Source organism: Phyllopteryx taeniolatus, chromosome 3 (assembly GCF_024500385.1).
Source record: "Phyllopteryx taeniolatus isolate TA_2022b chromosome 3, UOR_Ptae_1.2, whole genome shotgun sequence".
Taxonomy (NCBI): Eukaryota; Metazoa; Chordata; class Actinopteri; order Syngnathiformes; family Syngnathidae; genus Phyllopteryx; species Phyllopteryx taeniolatus.
In genome coordinates, this window is record NC_084504.1 from 17,613,033 (window position 1) to 17,632,199 (window position 19,167).

General features: G+C 41.4%; 1 protein-coding gene across 8 annotated transcripts in view; it reads right to left on the reverse strand.

Annotated features, from left to right (window-relative positions):
* Positions 1-19,167, reverse strand: part of kiaa0825 (KIAA0825 ortholog) — a 174,464-nt gene that overhangs the window by 128,672 nt on the left and 26,625 nt on the right. For all 8 annotated transcript variants that reach the window (XM_061767232.1, XM_061767230.1, XM_061767228.1 and 5 more), the window contains 4 exons: positions 16,437-16,519; positions 16,088-16,339; positions 6,581-6,858; positions 2,765-2,915 (listed from right to left, as the gene is read on the reverse strand). In XM_061767232.1, coding sequence (XP_061623216.1) covers positions 2,765-2,915; positions 6,581-6,858; positions 16,088-16,339; positions 16,437-16,519 — 764 coding nt within the window. The remainder of the gene's footprint in view (positions 1-2,764; positions 2,916-6,580; positions 6,859-16,087; positions 16,340-16,436; positions 16,520-19,167) is intronic.

Consider the following 19,167-nt stretch of genomic DNA (forward strand, 5'->3'; position numbering starts at 1 on the left):
ACTGCTCCACTACCTCAGGTTTGTACCTTCTCATTTTATTTCTACTTCACCTCATCAATCTCATATTTTACTTCTTCTCTCTCATGTTCCTCCCTGGAGCAAGTCATTTAGGGATCTGTGTTCGATGGGAGCGTGACTGGACTCAATGTCCGGGATTAGGCAGCCATCCTATGCCTGTGGACACAACAGAACAAATCCAGACACACTCGATCCCAAAACAGTTACGGCCATATGTGAGGTTTAGATATTGAATTTAGATGTATACTTAGCTGTAGCAAAACCTTTCTTTCGATAAAATTTTGCATATTGGCTTAATTTCTCCTTTTCCCCAGTATTCTTCTGTACACATATGCTGTTAATATATTATGCTAAACATTTTCTCGCCAATCACTCATTCATGTCAAAAACTTTGTCCAGGACAAAGGAAAGAGTGCGAATGCAAGTTGGGAAAAGGTGCTGCACAGAGCAGTAAGAGAGCCAAGGCACGGAGAGAGAAATTTGATGCATTCATCTTCACACTTGAGAAATATGCACACAGACAGACACACACACACACACACATACACACACACACACACACCAAATGCAATACACATTGTAAGATGTTCCTCTACACACCCACACAAGCACTCATCTGCACAGATGCACACAGGCATGCTTGAAGAAAAGCGCACACCTGCGCACAGCAGGTCTGCGTGACACCGTTGACCCGGAGAAGCAGGCAGGAACAAAGAGGCAAAAACAGCGTATAGGAGGAAAGAGGGGAGGTTTTGACTGGTTTAAGGGCATGAAGGTAGGGGAGTCACAGAGGCCCTTTTGCTACTTTCCAGACAGTCCCACTGTAGACTGCAGACTTCAGACAGCTGAACCCCTGAAGCCCCTGGGGTAGCATGGAAGCCACAGATGTTCTCAGGAAGTTTATAGTTGAAGGTTCAGTGAGAAAGGGGAGGTGGGAATGAATGGGAAAATGAAAAGAAGACACAGGAAAGCTCCAGAGGGTCCCTAAAACCCTACACAATCTGAGTCACATGGCAATGTACAGGAGACTGTACTTTTACCACTGATGTGTATAAAATTAGCAGGTGTGGATCATAAAGAAAAAATAAATAAATGCTACACTGGGAACACGAACTTCCACGAGAGCAAAAAAGAAGAAAAAATACTTTCTCCATTGAAATTAATGGAATGCTATTACTCCTTTCTGGTCTCCACACATAATTTGTAATGTGTTATTTAATGAGAAAAATAGTACTCTATAATAATATACTTTATTAAAAAAATACAGTAATTACATAATTAAACAGAATAAAAAAAGAATTAAAACGTTTTTGTCACACTTTCTCATTCAATTCAATCCACATTGTGTAGTGTAAAGGCAAATTCATACAGTACTAACTTACTTTTCTGCCTCGATGCTGCAAACAGTTGTATTGCAATGGGGCCTGCCCTGCCTAGAACTCAAGAGGGATATATATCGTCGTTTTTTTGCAGAGGATAAAGAATACAGTATATAGCTGTGAGTACTGTTATATTGTCTGCCACAAATGCCAATCTGGCAAGCTAGCAGACTAAAGGCTAAGCTATGTTGTTGTTTTAAATACGTAATGTGCAATTCTCTTTGGTTTTTTTTGTTTGACAGTAAACTTTAACTGACAATGAAGCCTCCTTTTTTCAAGAATATTTCCTGAATCTATCTGCCACTACCACCATACATCAGCTCGTATCTCAAGTTTGCGCTTGCAAGTTCAAGCAAAAAATTGGTCGAAAAATGGCTCGTATCTTGAAAACCCGTAAGTTGAGCCACTCGTATCTCAAGGCACCACTGTATTCAATCATATTGTAATACATGTAACTATAAGTTTATCTGGAAAAATTCTAGCCATCTAGCTCATTTGCAGCATTTTTTAAAGTTATTGAAACACAGAAGAACCTCTGACGCTGTTCAAATCATAATTACATGATAACATTACACAACACCTGTTCATTACAACATAACAGTCCGCACAAACTTTTCAGAGTTCGAACTTGCATGTCAGCATATCGCAAAACCACAGTGTATTTCACAAAGCCCTCAGTTCAGAGAGCATCAAAAAATTAACCCTGAGTGTGCTTTGTTTTTTCTTTGGCTTGTATGCAAAATATACTCAAACATAAAAACTAGCTTCAACAAAAAAGAAGAAAAAGAAAAAGAAAAAGAAAAAGAATGAATAACAATATATTCCAGAAGTTTTAGTCAAACACATAGAAAGCAGTAAGACAAATGTTTATGTACAGTATATAGTTTTTACTATTAACAGTGGTTATTTTCTTTTTACACGTGTGTGGCAATCAAGCATGATAGAAAGTCAGATCTTATTCCTTGTTTTCACACTGGTATGACATTTAAGAATGCCAAAACTCTCCTAAAAACATTGCTTATACCGGTAATAATGGTTTCTATGGTGAACAGACAGGTGTTTCTATTCAGTTTTAAATTGAATCGTGTACGAACTTGGATTTCTCACTGCAGATATTTAGGTGTGCCATGGACACTCTTGCTACAATGATGTGAAAAGATGGGGTGTACAGATGTATTGATGGCCACTGATGCTGAACCGGCAGTGATCACAGTCAAAACAAAAAGTGAGCACTAAAAGTGAGGAAATCAGTGGAGTCTATCCAACCGTTCCCATTTTTGTCAATATCCATTTACATTAATCTAATCATATAAATATGCCTTTATTCAACAAATTTCCAATGTTCAGTTTACCATACAGTACTTCACCTCATAAAAGGGTTTGGGGTCAGCCCAGTGGTGGCTCTCCGCATCTTGAAGAACACAGGTGGAACAAACTTCGACACAATAGCTGCTCAGTTGGTCTTTCAAGGCCTCGAGGACTTGCTGGTACTTCTGGACAGGCAGCAGACTAAGGTGCCTGGGTAGAGAGGAGGGCAAAACACTCCCGTAAAGTGTAGCACTGGAATGATAATGAAAACCCAGGTGATTTATTGCAAAAGTTCAATCTGACGTATTGTCGGCTTTAAATCTGCCTCCCTTGATACTTTCCAGAAAGAGGTGAGAGTTTAACAGGGTCTAAGAAGCTTGGAAACAGGGGGGAATGAATGGTGAGGAAAGGAAAAGTATTTTATGACCAAGAAGGGGCACAGGCCAAGTGTAGGTGGAGGGGTATACAGGGCCAAAGTTGGAAAAACAGGAGCGCGGAGGGCAACCATGATACCGTTGGAGGGGATATACAAAGGGTAGAGGTTAAGGGGGTATTATGAGGCATAAAAACTCACCAGATGTAGACACAATATGGGTGTCATTATCACTTGTCAGTCATTTTCATTTTTTTCAACCTCAGCACCCGAGTCTTAAGCGCAAATGTATCTTTTGTTTGTAACTTTCCTGAAAGGTGTGGATGATTTAGAAGAAACATCAATCCACTCATTCTAGCTTTGACTTTTGTTACATTTTTTAATCTGAGACCTTCAAAGATATAGTTAAAACATCCGCACACAAGACCATGTAAAAAAAAAAAAAAAGAAAAAGACTATATTACGTTCAAACTGGACGTTTTTCCAGCAACATGCGTGCCAATGTTTCATTTATTGTTATTACAGACTAAAAATATTAAATATTCTGTGCACATACTGTACTGTGCCAAGTAAATAAAAGCAAATATTACAAACCCAAATTCCAATGAAATTCGAAATGAGTGAATATTTGCAAGAAAACAAAGTTCATCAGTTTGAAGATTATCTTGTCTCTTTAGTGTATTCAATTGAATATTGGTTGAAAAGAATTTGCAAATCATTGTATTCTGTTTTTATTTACGTTGTACAAAACATTCCAACTTCATTGGAATTGGAGTTTGTATTTTCATAATATTCATCACAAATTTTAAGTAGTTTTTTAGTGTAGTCCGAGTGGATTGATGTTGTTGTGAACATCTCAGAGCAGGCACAAGCAAAGAATGGCAGAATGTTTTCTCAATACAGTACTAAGCACAGCAGAGGTGGGACCAAGTCATTGTTTTCCAAGTCGCAAGTAAGTAAGTCTTTATCCTCAAGTCCCGAGTCAAGTCCCAAGTCGAGACATGCAAGTCACGAGTCAAGTCCCAAGTCAAGACAAGCAAGTCCAGAGTCAAGTCGCAAGTCCTATACTTAGTTATACTATTAGTCCTAGTCAAGTAATTTTAACAACAAAGTAATAATATATTTTAATATATAACATTGAACCTTTATATGAAACCTAGAGGGCTGATCAAAATGTTTGCACCATAAAAGCCGATCGTCAAGGGGGGGCTTAGTTTTTGCCTCTTCAAAACCGTTCGATACTATGTTTTCAGTTATTCTATGCAAATGCTATGCTATGATTTACTTTTTCTCACTTTCTTTTTTAAAGTTACATTAAACAGACCTGTCACAAATGAGAACTTGCATCCAGTTGTGCTGCAATTAGTTATCCTACAGATAATAATAATAATCAAGTAATCAAATAAAATAAATTTTTGTTTGGCTAAAGAACAATTATGAATACACGAGAAAATGAGACATTTCACTTAATAATGAACGACATATTGGTTTCCACTTTTAGGTAATCAACAGTATTTTTCTTAAATTCACTGTGCAGATAGCAGGAAAGTGCATTTTCTTGTCTTCAAACATTTCTAGTGAGGCAATTTCAAACACAAATACAGATAAATAAAACACAAATATTAATAGATTTCAGTTTAAACTTGCCATTTCTTGTGAGCATCAAAAAGATAAGGCATTAATTTAAAAAAAGAACAAGTTTGTCATCTTGTTATAAAGGCACAATTTTATCCAACTTTGGCATCTAAGAACACTAGGGGACACTGCATCAAAATATTACATCAAAAAGAGGCGACGAAGAAGAAAAGGACATGAAGAAGAATGTAAAATAGATGCTAGATGTGTGCTGATCGGTAAATAAAGTGAAAAAAAGAAGTACAAGACCGATTCTCGAGAACACTACTCTGACTACACCAGACTGTAACGTATAGGAAGCCCAGACAGCACACGGCCGGCCCGCTGTGTAACTATTTGCGTGACCGTTCACAAAGCTAGCTGCTCATACTAACAAAAACGAGCATACGTGACAGCCGCGCAATTCCCACAATGCAATGTGGAGTTTTTGTTGTTGTTGTTGTTGCTGCAATAATTAACATCCGTATTGTTACGTTAATTGTCGTTATCGTTTCTGTGTATAATACCAGTACTTCATGAAATGTGTGCCTTATGTAACTGCCGCATTTATTGTTGATTTATGTTGCACTGTGTTTCTGTTTTCATAAAACTATTACATTAGGTAGTGTCTGAAAGTGTCATCCTGGTCAATTCCTCTAATTGTATGTGCCATAACTGTTAAAAGAATTCATCTCTAATTGAGTCATAGTATAGTGGGATACTTACGCTAGTGATGGAGAGATGAAGATTCATGAAGCATCGTAACGTTTCAGCCATTGATCTGAATAATGATTCATTTCTTGATGCTTCATGTGCACACTTACACACCTGCTGGCCAGGTGCATAATCACAGGCAGCTGTATTGTAACCAGATATGTGATGCGTTGCATATTTGTATCTGTTTGGCTCTTGTGAATAACTGCATTACAAAACAATGTTTGACCAAGTAATTTTCCGACATAAAGTGTAAAATATATTCATAATTTCCGGCCCTCCTAAATAAAGTAAGCCTCGATACGCCTTTGCGGGAACGCCCCTTCCATTACCCGACACATCCCTTGAAGACTCGGCACATCTCGTAACGTCACTATTTTTACCTGGGTGATAACTGATGAGATCTTTTTGATCACACCACTCTGAAATTCATCAATCCATCCATTTTCTTTACCGCTTATCCTCACTAGGGTCGCGGGCTTCTGGAACCTATCCCTGCTGAACCGGTCACCAGCCAATTGCAGGGCACATGGTGTCTGCAGCATACAATTATGCAACTGCAAAGAGTACCAGGTGTTTATTTGAAGTAAGGCACATTTTTTAGAGGATGCTAGACACACTTGATGTGATGTTGCTGATTGGTTGCTGGAAAATATTTCCTAGGATGGAATATGACCAGTCACTGATGGTGTAGTGGTGCACTCGCCTGACTTTGTTTCGGGCAGCGTGGGATCAGTTCCCACTCAGTGACGGTGTGAATGTGAGTGCGAATGGTGTCTATATGGTGTCCGTGTCTATATGTGCCCTGCGACTGACTGGCGACCAGTTCAGGGTGTAGTCCGCCTTTCGCCCGAAGTCAGCTGGGATAGGCTCCAGCGCCCCGCGACCCTAACCAGGATAAGCGGTGTTGAAAATGGATGGAAATGGATGGAATATGACCATCCATGTCGGGTTTTTTTTTTCTTGGTTCCTAGCAATAAAGCTGTGCTGTGTAACTATTCCCCACTTTTCATGTGTTATTTTAAGAAAAAATCCCTGTTTTGCTTTGTGTGCTACCTGAAAACACCACAAAAACATGATTTTAAAACATTTTGAGTTAAAACATAAGAGTCTGATTGACAGATAATATACACAAATACACTATAGTAAGACACAACACACACCTTCTACTTACACTTTGGTTAAAGTAGAGGTTGAGTCCTTCAGCCGTGCATGGTAGTGCTCCAATCGTTGGAGCAAGTAAATGCAAGTGGCCAGCAGAGCAGGCAGATGTCTGAGTGGTAGAGAGGATGGGACTTCAAGGGCTCTCTTCTCTAAATGGCCCAGCATGGCTAACGCTGCCCGGCTACACGCCTCCACAAAGCTTGATCGAACCGCCAGCAGAGAACTGTCCCTGCAGGCAGCTGCCAGGGGTAGCAAGGCATCCAGCTCCTCAACCATCGGAACACAGAACTGAGGAGGGAGAGAAGGCAAAAACGTAATTACATTAATAAATAAAAAGCAAAAGGAAACCTTTATCATTCAGGTTTATATTATTGAAATGGACCCAACGTTCCTCCTTATAATAAAATAAAACCACATGATTTACCCCAACCAAAACAATGAACAAAAGTAATGAATACTAAGGAATATGTATACTTCACCTTACTACAATATTTATGATGACAAAACAATAATTTGATCAATTAATAGAATTATTAATAGAATACAAATCTGAACAATGTCAGTCACACTAAATAAGTCTTGTTACAGTATTAAATGTTGAGGGTGTTGAATTTGCTCGTGTTTCAATTTCTGCCTTATGAAGGGTAAAGGAAATAAATTGGAAAAGGTAATGAAATGATAGAGGAAATGACGGATACAAAATTATTATGGTTGACACAATGCTATTCTTTTTCCAGCAGGCTTAGGGTGAAACAATTCTGAAGCTGTATTAGCATTACTTTGAAAGATGCAGCCCTATGGCGCTAACTGCTTTTGCAAAATAAAGATAAATCTTCCTAAAATCTTTCCATTGTGCTGTACAAAATAATATTCCAGGGAATTAAATACAGTGGGTATGGAAAGTTTTCAGACTCCTTTAAATTTGTCACTCTTTGTTATATTGCAGCCATTTGTTAAAATCATTCAAGTTCATTTTTTCCCTCATTAATGTACACACAGCACCCCATATGGACAGAAAAAAAGGAATTGTGGAAATTTTTGCAGATTTATTAAAAACGAAAAACTGAAATATCACACAGCCATAAGTATTCAGACCATTTGCTGTGACACTCATATTTAATTCGGGTGCTATCCATTTCTTCTGATCATCCTTAAGATTGTTCTACACCTTCATTGGAGTCCAGCTGTGTTTGATTATAGTGATTGGACCTGATTAGGAAAGCCACACACCTGTCTATATAAGACCTTACAGCTCACAGTGCATGTCAGAGCAAATGAGAATCATGAGGTCAAAGGAACTGCCTGAAGAGCTCAGAGACAGAATTATGGCAAGGCACAGATTTGGCCAAGGTTACGAAAAAATTTCTGCTCCACTTAAGGTTCCTAAGAGCACAGTGGCCTCCTCATCCTGAAATGTAAGACATTTGGGACGATCAGAACCCTTCCTAGAGCTAGCCCTGACTTAAACCCAATTGAGCATCTATGGAGAGACCTGAAAATGGCAGTCCACCAACGTTCACCATCCAACCTGACAGAACTGGAGAGGATCTGCAAGGAGAAATGGCAGAGGATCCCCAAATCCAAAATTTGTCACATCATTCCCAAAAAGACTCATGGCTGTATTAGCTCAAAAGGGTGCTTCTACTAAATACTGAGCAAAGGGTCTGAATACTTATGGCTGTGTGATATTTTAGTTTTTCTTTTTTAATACATCAGCAAAAATTTCCCCCCAAAAATTCTGTCAATATGGGGTGCTGTGTGTACATTAATGAGGAGAAAAATTTACTGAAATGATTTTAGCAAATGGCTGCAAAATAAAAAAATGACAAATTTAAAGGGGTCTGAATACTTTCCGCACCCACTGCATATGCCTATTTAATTTTTTTTGATGATCTTACACATTAAAGTGCAGAAACAATGTTAAAATATAAGAATTTTGATAAGGGGGCAAATATTTTTCACGGCACTGTAATTTAGCCGAACTGTTAGGTCACAATCTGGCAAAATAGGAAATACGCAGCTAAAAATAAGATTTACTTGGTTGTGTAATTTCACACATGATGGGTGGGCATGCACTCCAGAGACCAAACTACTGGTATAAAAGCAATTTTTTCCCCCATAAAAATGTACCCTTTAACTCTTGACTTCTGATTCTGATTTCACTGTCAATCAGATAAAGCTCACAGTTTCTTTGTAGAATCAATATCGGAGACAATGTATGCATTAAGACCATACGATACATACTGTAAGAGTAATTTGTGCAAAATAAGCCGAAAACCTAAGATCGCTAAGTTGCAAAAAAAAAGGCCAACTTTCTCTCTTCAAGGTTTATCTCTTGCCAGGAAATGTACTTGGCTTTAGCAATGAATCATACAGGCGGCACGGCACAGGTGGTACAGTGGTCGTCTCCCAACGTGAATCCTATCGATCCTGAGCCATTGTGACCATGTCTCAGTGTTCTTGAGCAAGATATAGTTGCTCCTGATGCTGCGTCATCAGTAAGTAAATGTGTAGACAGTATTAAAGCACTATTAAAGCACTGTAAGTACCTTGAAGTTTGAAAGTCACTACAATTAAGTAAAGTAATAAATGCATTCCCACGCTGATGATGCAGCTTCAGGCGTCAACTATTGGTCACTGTCCAGCATCAACCTTTCTCATAGGCAAAGGCCACCCCTATTTCTCTTCTTTTAATAGGATGCTAAAATTGCAGTGTCACTCTGACAGTTGGTACATTATCAGCTAAATTGCATCTAAGGTACCATACACTATCTAAGTTACTATGATGGATGTATTGTACTATTTGTAGCCAGAATGAATGTTATCATTATTCCAACACTGAAGGTCATTCGCATAAAAAAACAAAGAGGTTTTAACTTTCAAATGTGCATTTAACTATTGATTCATCATTATTTATTTGAACCATGTTCTTGTATAGTAAGACATAAATATAGTATACATAGCTACCAGGCTGGTCTCGGCTGTCGGTCTATGTTGTTGAATGCAAATGCATGCATGTATAACCTTTGTGCTGAAAGGCTCTAATCTTTAAAGCATTGACCTACATGTAAATATGTTGTACAGGTCCAGGGCACAGCCATATTCTGACACTCATAAATGAGAGCCACAAATACTGTCAGTGCCTAAGGGGAGGGGGAGTGGAAGTAAAAGAGGTGTGAATAAACACAACAGTCATGTAGTAGACATGAGAATGTGAGCTGTACACAAGTTAAAGACAGCACCAAGAAATCTACAATATTATAAAGGAGTAAATTGGCTAAGACTAGACAATTAAGAGTTAAAGTCATCAAAGGGTTCCTGGGGGACTGGTAAGGGATCGGGAGGGTGTGGGTGTCGGATCGGGTTTCAGCACGTCTGTGCGGTTTCCCGGTCCGTGCGCTCTGCCCCTCCTCCCTGGATTTTAAATGCATCACACAGACTCCCCATGTTTTAATGCACCACATAAACCTATCTCTGGGGGGCGGTGGGTCATGGGTCGGGGGGGTTTGGCTGTTAGGCAGTAGTGCCTGGCAGCCCTGCCCCCACTCCCTTGGCTCACTGACCTCCACAATGCACCACACCACTCGGGGGGGTGGGGGGTTGGGGGCACAGATACACTGGGTAGGGCCAATGACTGCCAGTCGGGGACCTGGCAGTCATAGTTATAGGGGGGGAGGTGGGTTTCATTTGCTTGCATGGCCGTGCAAGCCTGAGGCTGGGCCCCCCGGGCTGGATGACTGCTTGGTGTTGGGGCTGACCTCTCATGGCCCGCGGCTACTCCATGGCCGCCCCCGCCACCCCCTTATCGTTCCCTTGTCGGGTGCCCCTATCCGCCTTCCTTTCCAACAAACAAGGGACACTCTCCTGCCCTCGGGCTGACAAGGGACTGGCCGGATTGCAGGCCCTGCGGGTTGGAGGGGGCATCTTTCTCTCCTGGGGGTGGAGGGGGGACGGGTGGCGGGTCGTGTAGGGCGGTGCGTGGGGTGGGGGGGGTTAGCTGGGGTGGTGGGTGGCATTGGGTGCCTGCGGCCCCCACCAGGTGGCCGGTTATTCGGGGCGCTTCGGTGGGGCCGGTGGACCGCCCTGGGTCCCTCGGTGTGGGACGTGTCCCGTCCGCCGGGCTGCTCTGGGAACCCTGGGCCTGATCCCGCCCCTGAATTGATTGGGTGGGATCCTCAGCCGCCGCGGTGCGGCCAGAGCAATTACAGGACACTTCTGTCAGTGTTTGTGCATGTAAAACGGTATCAATTCACTTGCATGTATCCGCAGACACACAAGCCTAGGACTCTTTCACTGGGTGTGGGGTCACGCACTTACTGTGACAAATAACTTCATGAATATGCAAATCGCGTCTGTATCCCCTCACTTATACTCTCATCCTCTAGACTTTTATAATTCACATAATTAATGCCACCACACTTCAGTTGTACATTCGGGTTCACGACCCTTGTCCTGCATGCTTCTTCTCCTGTCGTTGTCCTGTTGTATCTTGTCCTGTCCTTCCCTCACAGGGTGTAGCACTACAGCCCCATTCAACACTCATATTTAATGTTTCATTGTTGTAGATAAGGTAATGATTTACTTCTCTCATCCTGTTTACAATTAGTGCTTTGTCTTTTGTCTTTGTTTCTCTCTTCCTTCTAGAAACTTTGTTCTGTTCGACTGAACAAGTCTGATTCTCAATAAATCTCAATTATAATACCACAGCGGAAGCTTAAAAACTCTACTGTGACACAGTAAAACTGTTCCGGCATAAAAGGGATACAGATCCTCCATTCTGCTTGACCTAACAGCCGAACAGGACAAAAAAAAAAAGAAGCAGCGACTCCTGGATATTTTTAAACCTGTGGAACTGTACTTTTTTTTTGTAGATACAGTCAGTTGTTGCTATATTCCAATATTTTCTGATACCCTCTCACCATTACATGAGAGTGGCCTGCTAATTAGCACAAGCCTGCTATTAGCAACAAGACCAGCAATCAAGATGCCTCCCTTTTCCACTGAGGACTATCACGGACTGCTGCAGAGGATGTCAATCCATCCATCCATCCATCCATCCATTTTCTGAGCCGCTTATCCTCACTAGGGTCGCGGGCATGCTGGAGCCTATCCCAGCTATCATCGGGCAGCAGGCGGGGTACACCCTAAACTGGTTGCCAGCCAATCGCAGGGCACATACAAACAAACAACATTCTCACTCACACCTACGGGCAATTTAGAGTCCCCAATTAATGCATGTTTTTGGGATGTGGGAGGAAACCGGAGTGCCCGGAGAAAACCCACGCAGGCACGGGGAGAACATGCAAACTCCATACAGGCGGGACCGGGGATTGAACCCCACTCCTCAGAACTGTGAGGCTGACGCTCTAACCAGTCGGCCACCGTGCCACCAGGATGTCAATCCTGGAAACGAAAGTCCACCGTCTTGAAGTGTATGTGGATGTAAATGGACAGTCGGGGAATGAAACCACTCTACCGATGTCTCAAAATGGTGAGCAGAAGTGTGCTAACAGACAGCCACTTATCTCAACAAAGAGGACGGATGTGGACTGTGGAAACGGTAATGGACCATCCAGCAGTTCTCCCTGTAATTTACTGGTAGCAAAGCCCAAAGATATGGGTCAACATCTAAAAGGGAAGACACAACACCAGCAGATTACCGAGGAATCCGGCTGGCCTGCGTTGCGGGCTGTTTCAACCCCGAGTGAGCGGCCGTGGATGGTCGCTACAGCGAAGAGCAAGAAAAATGCAAAGCATTGACATCAGACTTACAAATAGATTTGAGCCACTTTTACAAGACCCTGGCCAAGAATGCTCACCCCCCACCACCCCTGAAAGGTATGAAACTAAATCATACAAGAAAAAAATGGCACCCCAAACGTTAATAGTTGGTGATGGAGCTGTCAGGGATGTGAAACGTTTTTGCAGTGAGATGAACACCAAAGTACTGTGTTTTACCAATAACATGGTGTCTGATATCTCTAAAAAAAATCTTGGGAGATCACTAATCACCACCCAACTGTGAAATATGTCATTATACACGCAGGGGCCCTGGATGTTCTCAAGCAGCAATCAGAGGTGCTGAGGCGATTTCTTAGCAAAAGTGCAATGTTTGGATGCTGAGGTTTTTATTAGTGGACCTCTCCCACTTGTACGATTTGGAGATGAACGTTTCTCTAGGCTCAGTCAATTTAATAAGGTGCTCAAAGAAGTGTGTACAGCACTATCCGTGAGTTTCATTGCCAATTTCTGCATTTTTTGGGAGCGCAGACATCTTTACAAGGCAGACGGTTTCTGTCTAAATAGACAAGGGGTTAAGTTATTGGCTGCCAAAATGTTTTTACTGTGTACATCATTCAGCGGCCCAAAAAGAAAACACTGGCCTTGGTGACACGGCTGAAAGACAAAAAGATGCAGCAACGCAAAACTCACTCTCTACTCGCCTAAATTCTCTGCTAGGTGTGACAGACAGGATGAAGACTATTGTCAATATTGGAATCCAACGCACACCGCGCCAAGATCTTCCTCCCATCCCCCCTCGCCTGAAACCACCGTCCACTAAGATGTGAAGGGCCCCTCCTCCACCCATGAAGAACCTTATCTGCGAATCTGACTGATATCTGCAAGGTTTTTTCCAGAATAAGTCAGACCCCTATGGAGATCAGGCATTTTTGATCCCTGTAATGACAAGGGACAGAAAGTTGGTCAAAGAAATATGGAACAAAAAAAGTAGAACGACACACTTAGTGAGGATAAAATGTGAATCTATCAAACCATTGTCTCCAGTTATCTCTGCGAGACTAGCTCTTTTCAATATCAGGTCACTGGGTAATAAATCAATGTTGATTAATGACATCATTATAAGCTATGACCTGGACTTTTTGTTACTAAATGAAACGTGGTCAACAGAAAGTAGCTGTAATACCATTTTAAATGAGGCAACACCAGCAAATTTTTTTGGGATGTGGGAGGAAACCGGAGTACCCGGAGAAACCCCACACAAGCACGGGGAGAACATGCAAACGCCACACAGGCGGGGCAGGGATTTGAACTCCGGTCCTCAGAACTGTGAGACAGATGTGCTAACCAGTCGTCCACCGTGCCGCTGGTCATCTCTAAAGATGTTGAAATTCTATCAATTGACATTAAGGATATGGCTATTTCTGACCATTTTTGTGTATTCTTTGAATTACAGATTCTTCCAAAAGTTCAGACAACCTCTATGTCTATTAAGAAAAGGTACATAAATGAGAGTACCGCCACTAAGTTTATGGAGACCATTGCTGTGCCACAAACTGTGACTGCTGAGACAGTTGATGAACTTTTGGATAATTTCACCTGGAAAATCTCTAATGTCATGAATGATGTCGCTCCTATTAAAACTAAGACAATATTGAGGCGACTTAGAACACCATGGAGGAGCAAAATTATGGTAAAGACCTCTCAATCAAAGTGCAGGAAAGCAGCCACACAGAAAAAACTCTATTACCATGTCAGAATTTGATACAGTTGACCAAAAAACTGTAGAGAAAACGGTTTAGCAGCTGAAACCATCAACGAGCTGTCTTGACTCAATACCATCTGACTTTTTCAAAGCTATTGTGAAGTCTGTGCTAGTGGATTTGCAGCAAATAATCAATTGCTCACTTCAGTCAGGCGAGTTTCCTAAAGCTCTTAAAGTAGCTGCCATTACGCCTCTGCTAGAAAATAGAACGCTGGACGTTTCCATGTTAGCAAGCTGCAGACTCATCTCAAATCTCCCTTTCATAGCCAAGATTGTTGAGAACGTTATTTTTAATCAACTCAGCAATTTCTTAAACTTAAATGGACATTTTGACCAATTTCAAATCAGGTTTCCGAACTCATCACAGTACAGAATTTGCTCTTATCAAAGTGCTAAATGATACATGATGAATACTGACTCGGGATAGGTGTCAATTCTGGTCTTGTTGGACCTCAGTGCGGCTTTTGATACGGTAGATCATAATATACTGCTGAACAGGTTGGAAACGTGGGTAGGACTAAATGGCACAGTCCTTAAATGGTTCAGGTCCTACCTGGAGGAAAGGAGTTATTTTGTAACCATTGGAAGTGTTCAATCTCATCGAATGGCAATGACCTATGTGGTCCCTCAAGGGTCAGTTCTTGGACCCCTCCTGTTCAGCCTGTATATGCTATCATTGGGTCAAATTCTTCAGAACTTTAATTTTGACTATCATAGCTATGCAGATGACACACAGTTATATCTAGCAGTGTCTCCAGATGACTACAGTTCAATTGAGGTGTTGTGTCACTGTCTAAAACAGATAAATAACTGGATGAGCCAAAATTCTCTTCAATGAAACCACAATAAAACTGAGATAATTGTTTTTCGCAATAAATAAAAGAGCATTGCTGTTAGTAAATACCTGGAGTCACTCTCTTTAAAAACCAAAGACCAAGTCTGAAACTTTGATTCGGCCCTGACTTTCAACAGTCATATCAATTACTAAAACTGCCTTCTACCATCTGAAGAACATATCCAGAGTGAAGGCTTGCATGTGTCAAGCAGACCAGGAGAAGCTCATCCATGATTTATCTCAAGTAGACTTGACTATAGTAATGGTCTTCTGACTGGACTCCCTAAAAAGAGCATTAAACAGCCGCAGCTCATTCAGAATGCTGCAGCTCGGGTTCTGACCAGAACAAAGAGGTCAGAGCATATTACTCAAATTCTAAAGTCTTTACACTGGCTTCCAGTCAGCTTTAGAATACATTTTAAAGTTCTGCTACTGGTCTATAAACCACTAAACGGTTTAGGTCCTGAATACATGAATGAAATGCTAATGGAATATAAACCCAGTAGAGCTCTGAGATTGACAGACTCAGGTTAAATAGTGGCGCACAGAGTCCAAAGCAAACATGGTTAAGCAGCATTTGGCTATTATGCTGCACACAAATGGAATAAGTTGCCAACAGAAGTGACGTCAGCCCCAAGTGTGCATGTTTTTAAGTCCAGGTTAAAAAGTCTTCTTTTCCCCCCCATGCTTTTTGGAGCATTTCCACTTTTAAATGATATTTCTTGCAATGTACACTGTTTTAATGGTATTTTTATTTTTATTTTATTTTATCTTTTTATTTATTAATTTTTTTCTCTTTGTTTTCAATGTTTATAACCTAAAAAACAGCTCTTTATTTTTAAATGCTTTTTCACATTGAGGCACCTTACCTTAGTCATGAAATGCGCTATATAAATACATTTACTTTGCTTTGCTTTGTGTTTTCTTGCTATGTATGATCCTAAAATATTATGGTGACACGGTATTTAAAAATCTGCTCCAATGAGTAACCAGCAGTGTTTTTTTGCCATCCATATGGTGTTGATTCAACACATTTGCAAGGCTGGCCGACCAGGTAATAGAAATAGTACCTAGTAGTACCTCATGTGCCTAATTTGTCAATTGAAAAGCATCACTAGTGAGTAGAGTTGTAGCGTTAAGGGAATAGAGGTGGCAGCATATCCTGTTTTGAGGACTACCTTGGCTACCATGTTAGGAGTGTCTCTCTCTGAGTACGTGTTAAAGTTGTCTTCTGTGACATTTATGTTTCTTTTGTTGATGCTCCTGTGTCCACTTGTATTTTCCAGCAAGATTGAGCAGTGCCCTGAGGAATGGAGGGCTTCTTCCTGCTGAAGACTCTTGGTACAAACATCATCCAGGACCACTTTGACACAGTGAGCCATATGAGGGGCCAGCCCACTAAAGGCCGACCTCCAGTCAAACTCCAGAACCTTCAAAACAGCAAAACAGATAAATCATTGTTCTTCCCATTTCTGAAAGTAATGTTTAATGTCTTGTTAGGTTCTTACAAGGGAGAAAATAACTCACCTCTGATATGTTAGGTGTTTGTGCTGTGAATATCTTGCCTAATCCTGTCAAGTCTGACTCCTCTTTTGCCTTTTTCAAGATGCCTACACAAGAAAAAAATATTTTAACTGTGTCGGACTCCCAATGATCCTACGTAAATCCCTATGTTCCACTTAAAGAAGGCTATGTGGTGTCAGACTTCTACAGTACAGTATACTACTAAGGATATACTGTATGATCAATATGACTTATTCCCACAGTGTAACATGAAAGCAACTGTATACTGTAACTTCCATTGCTCCAACATTGACCCACTAGTCAAAATGAGATGTGGTAACCAGAGAGTATCAGTGAACAGCTTAAAGGAGGGGGCAGGAAACAGGTGGTAGAGGCTAATGGCGATACCATTATAAGTCTAATTTTCAGGGTTTAGAATCCAATTCAACTCAGATGGCATAAACAACAGACTGTAAAGGGTAATTCTGGGAGGGGTATTATGTGGATGTGTGTGTGAGTATGTGTGGAGGGGTGACATGAGACAAGCGTACGAGATGTTCGGCTAGGTTGCAATTAAAAAGCATGCACATCAAGGCCAGAGTATCCTAATCAGTAGGCAAAGAGTGAGACCCCAGGCGAGGCAATTTAGGCGAACACGAGCGCCTGGAATGGAAGAAGGAGGAAGCAGCCAGCACATCACTTTTTGACCTTTAAGCCTGTTTAATGAATTTCTGGTAATTAAGCCATTTGATTGCCTGGAATTAATGACTTGGATAACTGGCCTTTAAAGGCTGTTTACCTCTCAGTAAATTGAGCCTTTCTGCAAGTCTTGTTTTTTATAAATGTAACCTTTATGGGAATTACAGCATGCAAAAGCTCTCTGTTATTTCTATGGTTTGAGAGTTCAACTGATAAACAAAAAGGATAATAAAGGGAAAACCCCACGCTCAAATAAATGAATTCTAGACAGCTCGAATGACACTCAGTAGAGCGCAGACCTCTGCCAAGGCCGATGAATAAAGCTGGGAGACCCCTTCCGCCAATTTTAATGTTGACAATGAGTCAGAACAAGGGAGAGTAATTTTAAACTTATTCTGCTATAAATAAAAGATGATGATTAAAATGTTTTTGTTAAAAATAAAGCAGGAACAGTTTTGATCATACTGTATGTGGTGTGCTCCAATAATTGTGTGTGGTGTGCTTCGATAAGTACAACCCAGCACACCACACACCAAAAGAAATTGTGTTCCACCACCCATCTAGAATGTAGTCCTCCAAGACAGAAATCTTGCATGATCAAACATGATCTAACAAAAACAAAGAAGAAGAAACATAGCAACAATCAGGAAACACAAGACGCAACATGGAAGAGGACACACGAGAGGCGGTAATGATGGTGGTCTCGGGGATATTTTCTAGAGAAAAATGCCGAACGGAAAAAAAAAGAGAAGACTTTAGAAAAAAATCCAGGAGAAAGCGTTAAAGTGGACGTTAAAAAACACTGCTGCTCTTCCATTTCTATGGTCCACCAGACTTAGAGTTTCAGGTAGGACATGCTTGTTTTTATTCACACCCACTTGCTTGTTTCTGAATCAGGTCGCTTCTTGATGGCTACATTCGGTTCCACGTCACAATTCACAGAAGCATGACACAGGAGTCATCTCTTCCCCACACACGTTAAGACTTTTGGTTGTAAATAAACACTATTAATATTTAAGATTGTTGGCCCCGACCCTGCCTGAGGAATGGAGGAAAAGTGTGCTGGTGCCCATTTTTAAGAACAAACGGTGATGTGCAGAGCTGTGGGAACTATAGAGAAATAAAGTTGATGAGCCACACAATGAAGTTATGGGAAAGAGTAGTGGAGGCTAGACTCAGGACAGAAGTGAGTATTTGCGAGCAACAGTATGGTTTCATGCCTAGAAAGAGTACAACAGATGCATTATTTGCCTTGAGAATGTTGATGGAAAAGTACAGAGAAGGTCAGAAGGAGCTACATTGTGTCTTTGTAGATCTAGAGAAAGCCTATGACAGAGTACCCAGAGAGGAACTGTGGTACTGCATGCGGAAGTCTGGAGTGGCAGAGAAGTATGTTAGAATAATACAGGACATGTACGAGGGCAGCAGAACAGTGGTGAGGTGTGCTGTAGGTGTGACAGATGAATTTAAGATGGAGGTGGGACTGCATCAGGGATAAGCCCTGAGCCCCTTCCTGTTTGCAGTGGTGATGGATTGGCTGACAGATGAGGTTAGGCTGGAGTCCCCCGTGGACCATGATGTTTGCAGATGACATTGTGATCTGCAGTGAAAGCAGGGAGCAGGTGGAGGAACTGTTAGAAAGATGGAGGCATGTACTGGAAAGGAGAGGAATGAAGATTAGCCGAAATAAGACAGAATATAGGTGCATGAATAAGAGGGGTGGAGGGGGAAGAGTGAGGCTACAGGGAGAAGAAATAGCAAGGATGGAGGACTTTAAATACTTGGGGTCAACAGTCCAGAGCAATGGTGAGTGTGGTCAGGAAGTGAAGAAACGGGTCCAAGCAGGTTGGAACAGGTGGAGGAAGGTGTCAGGTGTGTTATGTGACAGAAGAGTCTCTGCTAGGATGAAGGGCAAAGTTTATAAAACAGTGGTGAGGCCAGCCATGATGTACGGATTAGAGGCCGTGGCAATGAAGAGACAACAGGAAGCAGAGCTGGAGGTGGCGGAAATTAAGATGTTGAGGTTCGCCCTTGGAGTGACCAGGTTGGATAAAAT